Below are 16,533 nucleotides of genomic sequence, written 5' to 3'. Positions count from 1 at the left end.
TGTGCTAGTAACTTCAAGTAACCTATAGCACATGCACCTTTTCACTTTTCTAACATCACCCAAACAGTAAAAAACTGACTGATGATTGGCTGTTTGGGGTTAGAGGGCCTTGCCCATGATATATACATTGATACATATTATTGGCATTAACAGTGTCTGTGTGTGTAGGAGGGGGGGAGAGATTAACACACATGTAATTATTTTCCAGAAATTTTATTAACCAATGTTCAGCTTTACAACTTTAACTAAATTGCTAGGAAAAATGGAAGGGAAAAAATGACGAGTCCACATTTTGTCACCATCACACATTAAATAAAACTTCTATGGCACATTAGAAACTCACATCATAACCAGTACAGCGAAGAGAGAGAAATGTAGACTAGGAGTCAAAAATACAGGAATATCACAGCGTGAGGCAGGTGCCCAGCTCATACCCATCAGTTGCTTGGGCCGGGGCATTGCTAAAAAATAGCACAGACAAAAGAAATCTCAACTGTGTTGGTTATGTTCTATGAAATAGACAAGGAAACGTTTCTAAAATAAAAATTAGCCACATACCAAATACTCTATTGTCCCCACCTTCAGTAGAATAGCTCCCTGGTGATACCCCTGTGTGTCTGCTAGTAAATATTTTTTTGTGCTAAAGCAGTATAATAAATTGGAGCATGGGCTTTTGTAAATCTGATGTTGTTATAAGAGATTGGGCAAGTGGATCCTGTCTGTAATTTTCATATGACAAGAAAACATTAAACATTAGTCCTGGTTCTGCTGCAATGCTGAGTAAAAGACTTGCCTGCTCCAAAGACTGTATAAGGGCACTTCATGAAGAGCTGAGATTGTGGCCACTTGCTTTGAAACAGCATAGTATAAAGAAGGATTGTCACAGTTCCGCCACTTGTACAAAATGTATTAAAAAAATGATTGGCATGCTGAATTTGGAGGATGAGAACTGCCTCTTGGCCATTGATCTGACACCCACCTCCAATTATAGTACCACATTGTGGAGAGACCACCACAGTATATTTCCTGTAAAGATGACATACTCCTGATTGTCTATCTCTCTAGGATCATATTTACATTGAGAAGCCCGAGTCAAATCTTGATAATTGATCATATAGCTCTGTATTAAAATACTAAAACCTTTCTCTAGAAACATATCACAACTAACACTGTTTTTGAAGACATCACACTATTCTATGTACATTGATTGTTAAAAATTCTGAGTGTTTATGGTCTAGGCAAACTTCTAGCTTGCAAACGGTAAAAGCTCCTCGCTCCTAAATGATTGTCATTATCATAAACCAACGATACATTGAATACACCAGAGCAACTTGGCCGATTTGTCACATGTCTGGTACTGTCACCCAGTCCTGCAGCTTAGAAACCCCCTCAATGTAAAGGCAACCACATTGGGTTAAAGGGTCTCTTCAAAAATGGCACTAATAAAGAGACTAATAGATTGTTGCCGAAAATTAGAAATGCAGTACAAGATACATATTTATTTTTACTTTCCAAGATGGGCATTTGCTGCAACTTGCATAAATACCATGTTGTTTGTAGGACATTTTAAGACATCATTACTCAGCATGCCAGAGTGAAAGTTGTCAGATTAGCTGGAGTAATTCACATTAGCATAGGTATAGGAAAGCATAGGCAAAGTTTGGCACTTCAAAAAATAAGCAAGAGGGGGAGAGTAACGGTTACCAGGCCATGCTTGCAGCTTCTGAGACAAAAAAACAGTAACTGAGTACAAATCATTCCTGTTGCCTCCTATTAGGCACGCACACAATTTTGTCACTAGCAAAGCCTGTATTTATGTATGCTTAGCAGGATATAATTGTTGAGTATACTGAGCAGCAAGAGTGGAAGAAAAATGAAAAATAAAACTTTATAAAATAGTTTACAACGATATTTGTACACAGCCAAAAAGTTTTCAGGCATTAGTGACCTATGAGCAAGCTTAGGAAGCAACTTCTACTCCTGTTACACTTAAGGGTTTGCATGACTATCCCTTTTTGAACAAAAACACCCGCAGTGACATTATTTCAAATTCCCTTAGTGGCTAGGTCATACACACATCTGGCAAGTTGCAAGGAGATTACTGTCAGAGGAGATAAAAAAAAGGTTGTGGCCAGAAGAAATAAGAATACTGCAAAGTGATTCAGTAATACCCTCGTCAAAAAAAGCTATACCAAAGTATTAAGAAAATAATTATATGTATAACCCATTCTATTTCCAAATACAAAATGGGAATTTTAAAAATGTCCATTTAAAGAAATAGTTAAACAGCGCAGTTTCATTTCTGTTTTAGCTTAACATATACTGTTGGTGTGCTGCCCAGTAAGCCTCTGACCTATGGCTCGCCAGGTGGAAAAAATCCTGTCACCGCTCAGATTGACTGCCGAGTTAAATGGTACCTGCCTGTCACCAGTGATTACAGGTGTATATTAAGCTGGCCATACACGTGGCGATCTGACGATGTTTTGCGCGACCATCGGTCACACGAAACATCATCAGATCCGCCACACACCGTCAGGGCTGAAACAGCAGATAAGGAGGTAGAAACAATAGGATTTCTACCTCCTTCTGCCGATTCAGCCCTGACGGCAGATTTTGGTCAGGTGCCTTCTATGGCGCCAGATCAAAATCTTTTAACCGGTCCGATCGACGAGTCGACCGATATCAGCAGCTTCCTGCGATATTGGTCGACTCGCCGACATGCCATACACGCACCAAATATCGTACGAAACGAGGTTTCGTATGATAGTATCGGTGCGTGTATGGCCAGCTTTAGTCTGAGAACCCTTAAACAAGCAAAATACAAATATATCATGGTCATTTACTATTCATTATCCTCATTTGTGGTAGCATGTTCCCTCTCTTTGTTCATGTTCAAAGATTATCAGCTGTTGCCTATCTTTTCCTTACTAGATTAACTCTATCCCACTTATATAAATTTTATGTAATTTGCTGTATTTACTTCTTTCTAGATCCTGTCTTGATTTTACCACCTCTCTCAGGAAAACACTTTAATGCATTTATTGATGGTCAATGTCTAAAATGCACAATGAGAAAAGCAGTAATTCAGCACCTACAGGACTAAACCATCAACACTTTGGTCTTCTTCAGAGACAGCTTTCAGGACACTGATTGAATAAATTGCTATTTTTCAAGTTCTCTGAAGTGTTGAATTGCTTCCACAATGTAGTAGATAACAAGGACTGTGTACATGACAGTTGCATACCAGTTATAAGCAATTTCTCTTCTAGATTAGGCCTGGTATATCTGAGGAGGCACTGTTAATGCCCCAGCTCTCCCCCTCTCAAAACAAATGCTCTTTGCTAATTTAAGGCTTTGGAATGTAAAAATACACATGTAAGAGAGATTTAAATCTATATGTATGATACCCTGTCTATGTATTCCATGTATTGCTTGTGCTGCCCAAGGCTCTCGCAGGTACAGTGCCCTTTTTGTTAGGGAAATATGTCATCAACATTTTTCTTCCCACCACTTCTAGCAAAATGGATGTTTCGTACTCTAGTCTTATTATTAATCATTAACCTTGCAATATAAAATCAAACAGTGTGCTAAACATATTACAGGTTATCCTGCTTCCCTATTAAAGCTGCTGCACTTTCCCTTGGTCCCTATGGCAGCTCCACCCATGTTACAAAAACAAACCTCCAAGTAATTGTACCCAATAGAAATATCTTATGAACATGCTGGAAATGCACACTGATTCAGTGTGGATAGAGATTAGCTTAACTAAAATCATTTATAGAAAAGGGGTTATTTGTGAATGCAGTGCAGTGTGCTAAGTGCAATTTTTAGACACAAATTGTCAGGTTTTTTTTTTTTATCAACAATGCAATATTTGCAAATTGCTGTAAAAGTTGCAGCTAACATTTTCATTTGATGTTTGAATGCAAATATATTTAATAAATGGCGTGAATAAGAACAATATCTATATCTATATTAGCATGACTGCACTTGAGGCTGAATTCTTAAATGGCCCTACACAAGTCTACTCTTGTGCGTTAACCACCTATAGTGCATTCTTAGACAATGACTAATTAGATATCAGCAGTATCAAAGTTAAGCAAACTCAGCAACAACAATATCTAGTAATCTGAATGATTAATGTGGGGATATTCACCTTAACATTAAGGTGCAATTGATATTATTTTTATTTGAGGCTTTAAATTATTTCACATTTTGTTCTGCAAGTCTCCAGTACTGGAATTAAAAATGGTATTTGTTTGTCAGGATGCCACAAGTGCTAGAATTTGGATTTGGTTTGCTGTTTGGCCGAATCCCTTACGATGGATTCGGGGGTTCAGTTGGCTGAAAAAAGCCAATTACTGATTGGTTTCTATTTGTCACTGCTTATGGACAAATTTGTCCAGTGTTAATAAATGAACCCCCTTGTGTCTGCACACAATGAGAGAGTAGATGGGAAAGCATTGGCCTCTCTCCAGGCTGAGAGAAGCCGAGACACAGCTCCATGCGCCTTTAGCCTTACTGTTGTTTTACAACCTCAGACACTTGCTGCAGTCCTTACATTTAATCATTAATGTGTCACCTGCATTCCTGTAGAACCCACAGTACCATTTTGGCTTGAGGAGAGAGTAAGGAGCATGTAACCAGTCTGCCTGTGAGAAAATGGATGCATTGGCAAATCTAAACTGGTAGTTGAGCCAGTAAATAAATGGGAAAATGAGAGAAAATAAACCAGACAGGCATTTAGCTCATGGTATTTCAAATAGACAAAGCCCTAGGGAAAAATGATAAATTAAGGTATAACGGTCCTTAATTGAGGCTCACATCGAAAACAATGAGACAGCTACAAGTCTGTGACTGTAACCTATAAGGTCAAATTGTACACTGACATCATATATTAGGTGTATGGTCTGATCTTCCTATAGAGCCTCTTTATTTGCAGACCCAATTATAACCTTCTATTTGAAAAAAAAAAAAAAAAGCGGCAAGGTCACATGGTTTACCAAAGCACAAGGTTGCACATGCCATAAGTCAGCTGGGAAATCTTATTACAGCTATAAATATATATACTTGCACATATGGGGACATTGACCAATGTCATTCTGCCTTTCTTCCTTTCTTAATAAAGTACTGGCAAAATGCAATTTACAGCGAAATTACAAAGATGTGGATAAATGCAAATGAACATGGTGTAAATGTTTGCAAAAATGTTGCAATTTTCTCAGTGAAGCTGCTAATTATGGCCTTAATGTAGTCAAGTTTTTCAATGTAAACCATTTTAATAACTAATTGTATTAATATTCATTTAAACCTTTAAGGTAAGCAACAATATTTGTAAAAAATTGGTGCCATGTAATAGTATTCTCAAAAGTCCTCCAAAGCAGTTTATTTTCAGATGAAAACTATAAGTAATTGCACAAAGCACAATGAATTGCTTTATTCTTAATTTCCATTCCCTGTGTGAGAGCTGTGAAACTATGTTTTTTGTCACCGAATTGTTTAATAAATTCATTGTTATGGTTTCCAGATAATTAGCCAATACGTCAGCCTAAATGTTGGTGCCTGGTTTGTTGTATAACTATATAAAAACACAGGCACAAAGTGTGACTGGCTCAGTTCTTTGACAGGAAGGAAGAAGACACATAGGGCCTGATTCACTAAAGTTTATCGCACGCTTTTTTGCGGTAAAAAAGACGCGACAATTAGCGCGCGATTCACTACAGCATTACCGCATGCGATAAGTCGCATTTTCGCATGCGGTATTTCTCACGCTAGTTTTACCGCATACGTTCATTTCCGTGCTGAAAAGAATATGATCGCATGATTCACTATAACTTTTGCGCGCTAAATATCGCATTCGGCTATGCGAAAATTAACACCTACTACAGGCAGGCGAAAAATTATACAAAAGTACAGTAAATGATTTTTTGCAATAAAATATGGACTTACAGTGTTATTTATTCAAGTATGTGTTTCCCCTAGAGTGACGCAGCCGCCAGTTTGCAGGGAAATGGTCATTTTTAATACAGTAATTTTCTGAAAGTATTGGCGTGTATGGCTAACATGGCGTGCGTTCATTTGCGCGACTATTTATATTTGGCTACAAGTGATGAAATGTTTCGCCAGGCATGGATTTGCAGCGAATTTTTGGACGTGCGTTGAATTTTTTTGCGGCGGATTTTTTCATGCGTTTCGCAAAACAATCCGCCAATGGCAAAATGCCTGAAAAAATTTGCCACGCAAAAATTCACCGCACATACAAAAATTTATACAAGCGTCAAAAAATAATAGTCACAATTTTTTTGCCCGCACAATATTTTTGCCGTTTCGTGGATCTTTCGAAAGATTTGCTAATTTTCACTAAAGATAACCAGAACACATTTGCTCATCACTAGTGGCTACTATTTATAAGCATCTACTATTTATATGATACCATTTATATGCTACCATTTATATGTGGCTAATATTTATATACGGCAACAATTTTTATACACTATTTCTAAGCTACCATTCATATGCGGTGACTATTCGCGGGCGTAATTTAGCACATGTACCAGCAAATACCGCATTGAAATAGTCTTCGCGAGTTAAATAACGCATGCAATATCGCGCGTAAAAAAGCGCGAGTATGCTTATAGTGAATTGTGCGAAAAATCGCCAAAATTAAGACGCGGTAAAAATTTTAGCGCACAATAAAAATAGCACACGTTTTATCGCCCTTTAGTGAATCAGGCCCATTGCATTAAATAGATACACTTCAGCTAGGCTGTTATAGAAATAAAGACCCGATAATGATTTTTTAGTAAATTAAAACTGCTCTGAGTGTTTGTTTATTCAGTATGATTCTATAGCCCCTTTTTTTACACAAATATTTACAGCTCATGAATATGATTGTCTATATTGGTATGTTTTGCATTACTGTATTTGTGAATGACCATAATGCAACACTACAATACTAAAAATAAAAATGCCATGGCAAGGTTTCCCAGCCATAATGCCAGATTATGTGCAATAGGAGAGCCATTTTGTACCAGTTTGGGCACAAGGTCCCCTGACGGGCAGGCAGGCAGGCCAGACCACAAAGCATCTAAGAATACACACAAGCAATTGTAAAAAGTCAGCCATCTCCAAACCTGCCTTATCTGTAACTCTATTAACATTGTATGATCACATTTTTAAAAATCACATTCAATGAAGTTGAGAAATGTGCTGACCTCCTAATTTATAACATTTGAAATAAAACATGCAGAAAAGGTAGACTGACTTCTCCCAAACTAAGTTATATATGAAAGCAGCAGATGACATGCTAGATAAAAGAAGGAGCTGTTTTTATAAAATATGTACAAGTAAGAGTGCAATGTAGGCACACTTTCTCTATAGGCCTTACAGAGTATGTGTGTGACATATTGTATAAACACGAATATGGCAAAAACATCCATAAATTATTTTTATTATATATTTTATTTATTATTTCTATTATATTTTTTTTTTTTGCAAAAAGCAGGCTGGTGCAGTAGAATTCTCATTATTTATTTATCTATTATTTATATATTGCCAATACTATAAGATTTTACATCATACTCTGATGCAGTGAAACTAAAATCTAAGGTCCTTACCACACACAGGTCAGTTTTATCAAGAGCCACTTTGTTACCTGTTTTGGAGCATAGGAAAAAATCAGAGTACGCCCAAAGCGGGAACACATAAACTCCTTGGCCATACTAGAATGGAACTGAGGACCCCAGCGCTGCAAGTGCTACCCACTAAGCCACCATACTGCCCAAGTTATATTTGAAACATTGATTCCTGAGGAAGATCCAAAATTATTGATTTTCAAAAAAAGCCAAGAAACTCTAAGGGGCTGATTTATTATAGACTGGGGTGTTTTTCTTTACCAAATGGTAACAATACACGGCAAGTAAGCAATGTATTTATTTGAATGTATTGCTTTTCCCAATATCTTTTTAGATATTGGGATTTAATAATTTGTTAGGGTGCAGGGTTACAGTAAGTGCTGCCACTGAGCTCTAACAACCCATATACCAAAGCAATGGTAATGATTCTGATGAGCTGATGCATTGATCTACTTTAATATATGTAGAAATGCATCCAACACTTTTCTGACTGGAAAAGTGTTTAAAAGTGTAAACATTTGAACTGTTCAGAATCATGGTTGTCCACTTAAATTGTAATTAACGGTCTGCTTAATTATATTCTCCTTAGATCTGTCAGCAAGGGTATGTCTAATTTATAGCTATAATTATCCTGAATTGCCCACCATGCACTGCAAATCTGCCTAGCAAGAGATAATTTAATAGAGAGGAATATGAAACCTAAAGGCTATAACTCTATTTGTTCACCTATTTAGATAAATAAAAATTCACTCAATATGGGCAAACTATTTTTGCTTAAGTTTAAAAAAAACCAAAACATTAATTGATCTCTAGGAAGTATACCTTATAGTCATTATATTGCCTTGTCTACAGCCAATAGCTGTATGATTTAAATTCTGTTTAGTTTGCCTTGTATAAAATGAAATGGCATTCTTTGTTTTTTTTTATATAATTGTAAGTATTGAACAAAGCAAAACCTATCATGGATAGATTTCCAATAAAGGAATTTAGTAAAAAGTAATTTTGTTATAGTATAGCAGGGCCCTCTTCACCTCTTGTATCGGTTATTCATTGCTTTATATGTTACTCTGTATGTCCAATGTATGTAACCCACTTATTGTACAGCGCTGCGGAATATGTTGGCGCTTTATAAATAACTGTTAATGTTAATGTTAATGTTACCCTTGGAACTACGCACACCACATAGAATATATAGTAAATACTAAACTGTGTATTTTCCGTTTCTGGGCTGGGGGTGGGCTGGATAGTTGCACATTATACATCAGATAATTCATGCAGCTTAGGGGGAAGTGGACAGAGTTTGGGGCTGTGTATTTTCAATAAGGAAGCATGAATCAGAATAGTTATGGATAATTTACCTGAAAGACTCAAGGTTATAACGGATCATTGTTTGTCTGAATGGTTTAGGGATATTCTTGTTAATAGACTGTCTATCTGAGAGGCTCATGATTATATTGTTGTTGCTCTGCATTAACTCTGCCATCAGAACAAAAATATGTACCAAGCTAGCATGGGGCTATTGATCACATTAAATTACCAGGGGAACAATTGTATTTAGATCTAAACAATTTGACAGAAGTGAAAAATAGCTCCCCTTCCCCTCCTGCAAGCTCCTACACCTTTAAAATGTATAAGGTTAATGTCTGTTCTCTCCTTGAGTAACTATAGCTGTTTCTGTTTTTGTTGTTAATTTTCTTGTTTATTAATGCTAAACAACTTAACCATGCTGATATTCTGCTATTCTGCTATGTTACATGTGTCTAGTCAATGTGTCTAGACAAGTTGTAAGACTGTGAAACACTGATACAGATAATGGTATGTAATGTTTTTGAAGCAAATAGCCCTCCCTTGGCTAGTTTTGGAACTCTCCCCGAAAGGTTATTGACCCAGGTGAAGCTATACCTGTAACCCTTAGCCTTCATGTTTTTAGCTGCAGGGATGGACTGGGGTGCCTGCTACCCAAGGGCACCCACCCCAATTGCACATCCTATTCCTTACACTTGCATCCAGCATACCCCCCACACATACATGCACTCAAACTGTGCACACACTTCCCTGGACATGTTTTATTTTATTAGTGGTACAAATTAAAGGCAGGGAGCGGGACTCCGAGAAAAAAAAACACAGAGGGCCCCCCCAGTCTGACAATGACAATGCGAAAAAGGGAAAGTTAGTTCCTTCTGTTCTCTAATTGTTGACAATCCACTATAAATAAGTAGGCATAAACAAACTAATGCTGATGTTAGGCATAATTTACCCTATTAAGAAAGTTTTCGTTCTCATTCATGATACAGACTTAGACCAGATCAGATTCAGATCATAGCCAGTTGATATTACTTGTCAGATGCAAAAAAAAACCAGTTCATTGAGATCAACTAAAACTGACCATAAACAGGCCAATGGCACCTGTGCTCTCCTAATCGTGCACCTTATAAGCCTGTGTATGTGGTAAAAACTTTGGCATCCCTGTTGTGTATTGCCATAAAAGCCAGTAGTGTGAATTAAGCCTTAAGACAGTAAATGATTTTTGAAGAGCAACTACAAATCAGAATTGTTAGATGCCAAATCTCAAAGAAGGGATCAGCAACTGTATTTAACAGTATTAATAATTATTAGGAGGGTGCTTTAGTAATTACATTGTTTCTATTTAAATACAATTATTTAAAACAACAGAGGCAAAGTATCTTTAGCAAAAACAAAGAAGCTTATTTCCTATGCGAACCAAACACCCTTTTGCCTATGTCTGTTGCAAGACACACCTGGGAGCCAGTCCAAGCTTGCTTACTATCATTCTTACCGACTTTTTCAGTAATGATTAAAGAAACAGTAATCCAATAAAAGATACAGAAATGGTATCCCTGTGCTACACATTACAAGCATATCAACCACAAGCAATAAAAAAAACTATTCAGTGCACACGACTCCTTTCTTATTTCCTCCCATCTCTGTATGTAGGTAAGTAAAAAGGCCCTCTTGATACGGTCATTTATTTCAAATGACTGCAAGCTGCTAAATATGGCTGAATCAAAAACTACAAAACTGCATATTAGCCTAAGGTATTTAATGATTATGTTTATACTTTTCCTTTTACCTTATCTTCAATGCTTTAGGTAAACCTTAAAAGTAAAGGCCTTCAAATGGTATATTCCAATGGCATTCTTGTGACTAATAATGCATCAATTAACATATGAACCCTGACATTGCCTGATGAAGAAGCTTAGTAGATACTCCCACTCACAATGATCATGTTAAGGCTTATGTCATGTACAGAACCCATAGCATTTTTTGCAGTTCAGATCAGAGAGCTGTGCTTAACACTAAACAATTCTATTTACTTTCCAGCTTTAAATGTGGCCCTGCCAACTGTTAGGCAGCGATCCCTTTATCAGTGATACAATTTTCCTTCAGTTGGTCCACTTATTTGACACAGATTCAGCATCATCTTTATCCACAACAGCCACAACCAAATAAAAGCATCTACAATTCACCATCTTCACGGAGTGCTTCTTCTTCCTTCCTCGAAAATTTGAGGTTTAATAAAATAGTAAAAGGTAAAATCAGACAAATCTACATTTCCTTAAAATATTTAGAAAATGGCTTTGAACACTGGTCAAATCATTCTACTGCTGGGCCAGCCCCCGAGCAGCATCGGGGTCGCCGGTGGAAAAATGTACGGAAAGTACCAGGTTGGCGTTTTCCCTCACTCCTAACAGAGGCACCACGAACAGAACTACCTCTTGTATTCTGAGGTGTCATCACTTTCTGTCTCCCATGTTCCTCAATTTGTTTTTCCAGGTGTTTCTGTATGGCCATCCCCAGCACTTCTACTTCCATAGATGCTCCGTAAACTTCCCATGTCATTCCTTTTTCATCCCAGCTGACTTCTCGCACTGGTTCTGGATGATCTCCCTTAGCTTTAACTTGCACCTCGGGGTAAGAAGTCTGAGGTGATTTCCGAATAGGTGTCATAGGGTCTGTTGCAACAGATTTCATCTCAGCTGAAAAAGACACCTGCATCTCTGCATCTTTCATCACTGGCTTTTCTAGAACATGTGAACATGCCGTATTTAGAAAGCTTTGACAGGGGCTTTCAGTTTGAAACTGGAAGGATGATCCTTCTGCAGGTATAAACGGGCTAACAGCTATTGATGTACACTGTACAGTATTATCAGTCTGAGTCCCAAAATCTCGAATTTGGCAACTCTTATTCTCTTTAGCCTGGTCTTGTTGTTTCAAGGACAATTCTTGCTGCTTCCCTTCTGTTTGAAATGTAAAAGTCCCAGGACCCTGAGAGAAAACAAATGGACTTACAGCTATGGAAACAAATTCAGATATATTGTCAGTTTGTACCCCAATGTCCTGGGTGGGAGGCTTAAATGAAAAAGAACATGACTTGTTAAAGTTATCTTTCCCGTGTGTTATAGAGCAAGGATCATCTTTTTTGTTTTCAGATTGGAAAGTAAAAGAAGACTCCTCAGGTGGGACTATTGGACTCACTGCTACAGATTTATATTCTACTCTATTATCCTGAGCAGGGGAAATGAGCTCAAGTGAACACGTCGTTGAAAGATTATCTACACATTGACCTTCTTTTGATCTGCTCTGGTCTGCAGCAGCTCTCTCTGATATAAAAGAAAATGTGGAGGATCCCTCTGGTGGTACAATGGGGCTTACTGCCACTGATACATATTGCACTGTAGTGTAAGCCTTGCTACCACTCTCTTGATTTTTTGGTGTAAGTAACTCATAATCTGGCTTGTTTTCATTACAGCTCCATTCCTGTTGCTTTTGATCTGACTGAAATATGAAAGACGAAGATGCATCAGGTGGGATAATTGGGCTCACAGCAACTGAAACACATTCTGCTCTGGTGTCTGCCTGGATCCCAACATCTTGATTAGGAGGTGTCAGTTCAAATGAATATGTTTTAGGAAGTAAGTCTAAACTATCTTTATGATAACCTGTTTCCATGTTTGATGGAATTTTCTGCATCTGAAATGTAAATGTAGACTCATCAGGTGGAACTATAGGGCTCACTGCAATGGATCGACACTCAGCTCTGGTCTCGGCTCCTACACCCTGATTGGGAGGAGCTAATTCAAAAGTATAGGCTTTTGAAATATTTGATGAACCTGTATGATTTGGGGCAGGCTGGGAGTTGTGCTCAGACTGAAATGTGAAGGATGAAGATCCATCAGATGGAACAAATGGGCTAACAGCCACCGATCTATGTTGTACTCTAGAGAGTTCCTGAGTACCCATTCCTGTCTGAAAAAATAAAGATGAGTTTCCTTCTGGTGGAATAATAGGACTCACAGCCACAGATCTATAATGTACATTTGATGTTTCCTGAGTACCCATTCCACTTTGAAAAATGAAAGATGAGCTTCCATCTGGTGGAACAATAGGGCTCACAGCCACAGATCTATGCTGTACATTTAATTTTTCTTGAGTCCCCATTCCACTTTGAAAAGCGAATGATGTGCTTCCCTCTGGTGGAACAATAGGGCTCACAGCCACAGATCTATACTGTACATTGGAGTTTTCTTGAGTCCCCATTCCACTTTGAAAAGTGAACGATGTGCTTCCCTCTGGTGGAGCAATAGGGCTCACAGCCACAGATCTATACTGTACATTGGAGTTTTCTTGAGTCCCCAGTCCACTTTGGAAAGTGAACGATGAACTTCCTTCTGGAGGAACAATAGGACTTACAGCTATAGATCTACACTGTACTTTAGATGACTCCTGGGTGTCTATTCCCCTCTGAAAAGTGAAGGAGGAGCATCCTTCTGATGGAACAATGGGGCTTACAGCCACAGATTTATATTGTATATTGGTGGCTGTTCCACTCTGAAACAAAAACGATGAGCTCCCTTCACCTAAAACAAAAGGACTCACAGCTACAGTTCTGTATTGTATATTTGATGCTTCTGGAATTCTTGTTGCAGTTTGAAAGGTAAAAGACTGGTTACCTTCTGGAGGTGCAATTGGACTTACTGCGATAGATCTGTGCGTTGCTTGGTCAGCTATTGCATTAGTATTTTGATTAGACTCATTCAAGGAAGTACCCTCTTCTTTTGAGACTAGTGATGCTTTCTCATGATTTGTTTTTGCTTCAGTGTCTTGTCTAAATGATTTTGTTACTGCTTCTTCTGAGTTTTTATCTGCAAGACTAAGATCTTTACTATTATCTGAGGAAGTATTTGGCAGGACTTGTTCCTTGATTGCTTTGATTTCCATGCTGTATGATTCTGACCCTGGAACATTCTTGGGTGTCTCTTTTGTGTCTGGCTCTATCCCATGGATTTCATGTGAAGATTGTGAGATATTTTTTTCTTTTGACTCAGCATGTATTACTGAGCAAGTAGAAGATTCCAAATCTAAATGTTTTTCATAAAATGAAACTTGTTCAAGGTTTTGTTCAGGCACCTTGGTGGCTTTGCTCTCTATTAACAATGATTCAGAGGAATGTCCTTCTCCAGTTACATCATTATCTGAATTAGGCTGCTGACTGATTAGAGTGCTTAAGCTGTGCTGTTTACCTTCATCAGTCTTGCATTCCCTTTTGCATTCCAGTAAATTGTCCTTCTGTGTTGTTTCCACTGAGGTAGTGTTTGGACACTCTTGAGATCTCTTGCACTGAAATTCTGAGTCACCTGTGCCAATTGTGTTAAAATCTGAATGCCTAGATTCTTTATTTATTGATGTTTCCCCATGTTTAGGGTCTTGAACTGGAAGGCGACTCAAAGGTTCCACAAAGTTTTCTCTTTTAGCTCCTAGAATGCTGTCTCCATCCAGGTCAAAGCTGAAACTTCCTTCCATGAAGTCATGGTCACTTTGAAGCCTGATGCAAAAGTTTCGCATGCTACGGTCCTCTCCACTGAACCCAGGATTGCAGGTAGGGTCTTCTTCCTGCCAGATTCTAGAGGAGATTGGTGAGCGTTTTTCTGGGAGATTATTATCATTGTCATCTTCTGGTTTAGACAGCTGTAACCGTTGTGGCTTTTTAGGACTGTCCATCTCTGGGCCAGGCTTCTTCCATAATATTTAAAAATCTTGGCTTTGAAATATCTGAAATACAAGATATTGAAATCAAATTATTTTGGAAGCATTTTAAACATGTTAAAGAGCCACTATTGGGGTAAGAATTTTTAATACAATAACATTTTCTTATTTCCTTACATAAGAAAAATGTTTTACACTGTAGCTGAAACACTGAGTACAAATTTATAGAGTTGTACTAATCTTAAGAAAAGAAGAAAAAGGTATACTGGACATCAAAATGTTGTGTGTGCAGTAAATATAAACTACATATAACAGATGTGAATATAAACTCAGGGAAGATATAAATCTAAGATATAATAGTGGAGATCAGGCTTACCCGTTTGTATGTTTGGTCCGGGTGCTCATGCCCCAGACCCTCAGCATAGGGGAGCCACATAGGAAGCCTTACCAGGCTTCTTTATAGCATGTATGTGTATATTTAAATAAATTATTTTTGATTTTACTTCAATTTTGAGCTTCTACTTCACCATAATTGGATTTCCGGAGTGCCTGCCTTTCCTACTGAATGTCTACATATAACCGATGCCCAAGAATTAATTGCTACTTCTTAAAACAAACTTTTTTTTATTGTCAGTTGTTTGTATTACCGTATATACTCGAGTATAAGCCGAGTTTTCCAGCACTCAAAATGTGCTAAAAAAGGAACCCTCGGCTTATACTCGAGGCAAGTACCAAAATACCTATCCAACCGGGCAATTCATCCTCTCCAGGCATCGGGCGCGCACCGGCCAGCCGTCGCATCCAGCCATCAGATTTATACTGGCCATCCGTCTCATCCAGCCTTCCCAGCCATCTCCAGCCATTGGGCGCACACTGGGCAGCCGTCGCATCCAGCCATCAGGTTTATACCGTCCATCCGTCGCATCCAGCCTTCCCCAGCCATGGGCACGCACCGGCCAGCCGTCGCATCTAGCCATCAGGTTTATACCAGCCATCCGTCGCATCCAGCCATCGGGAGCTGTTGCGCAAGCACCCCCCCCCCACTTGACGTGCGACGTGACGTGCGACGCGACGTGCGTGACGTGCGACGCGACGTGCGTGACGGCTCCCGATGGCTGGATGCGACGGATGGCTGGTATAAACCTGATGGCTGGATGCGACGGCTGGCCGGTGCGTGCCCGATGGCTGGAGATGGCTGGGGAAGGCTGGATGCGACGGATGGACGGTATAAACCTCATTCCAATACAAACTTAACTTGCTTCAGGACATTAACATTTATTAGACCCACTTGTTACAATTTAGATTAAACAAGCTCCACTGCGGCAAGAGTATCTTTACCTGTAGGGGTTTGTATGGGAACTGAGGGGCTAGAGGGGAGAATGATATCTGTGGCACTGTTTGGGTAGGGCTAACAAGGGACAAAAAGAGCGTTTTAGGTCTGTGAAAGGATAATAAATCATCTGAAACTTTGGAAATGAAATATTTGGAACAGCTGGGAATCCCTCAGTATTTCCTAGTTCCATGGTTAGTATATCAGTCTCTGTGTATCTGCGATCGGGCATTTAGATGGATGGCCGGTTGGACAAGTAATCTGGCGCTGCCCTTACTACTCGGACACAAGCTAGTGTGCAGGTGTGTTAAAAGAAATGGATGCCTAGGCTTATACTCGAGTCAATAAGTTTTTCCAGTTTTCTTAGGTAAAATTAGGTACCTCGGCTTATATTCGGATCGGCTTATACTCGAGTATATACGGTACATTTATAATCTAGAAATAAAATGGTTAGTGCTACAGTGAGACACAGTACCGTCAAAGGAAAAGGGCCATTCTAGTGAAGTTACATAAAGTCTGAGAAGGATTAGGATTAGGATTATGCCATCTTCATCAGTGTTCCTA

The 16,533-nt window shown here is 38.7% G+C and overlaps 1 protein-coding gene across 2 annotated transcripts in view; it reads right to left on the bottom strand.

Moving 5' to 3' along the window:
- Nucleotides 1-7,481: 7,481 nt before the first annotated feature.
- gprin1 (G protein regulated inducer of neurite outgrowth 1) overlaps nucleotides 7,482-16,533 on the bottom strand; it is a 47,182-nt gene continuing 38,130 nt past the window's right edge. For both annotated transcript variants that reach the window (XM_031898845.1, XM_031898844.1), the window contains exon 3: nucleotides 7,482-14,705. In XM_031898845.1, coding sequence (XP_031754705.1) covers nucleotides 11,250-14,654 — 3,405 coding nt within the window. In that variant the 5' untranslated portion in view covers nucleotides 14,655-14,705 and the 3' untranslated portion in view covers nucleotides 7,482-11,249. The remainder of the gene's footprint in view (nucleotides 14,706-16,533) is intronic.

This window comes from Xenopus tropicalis, chromosome 3 (assembly GCF_000004195.4).
Source record: "Xenopus tropicalis strain Nigerian chromosome 3, UCB_Xtro_10.0, whole genome shotgun sequence".
NCBI classification, from domain to species: Eukaryota; Metazoa; Chordata; class Amphibia; order Anura; family Pipidae; genus Xenopus; species Xenopus tropicalis.
This window is presented reverse-complemented; position numbering and strand designations above follow the sequence as displayed.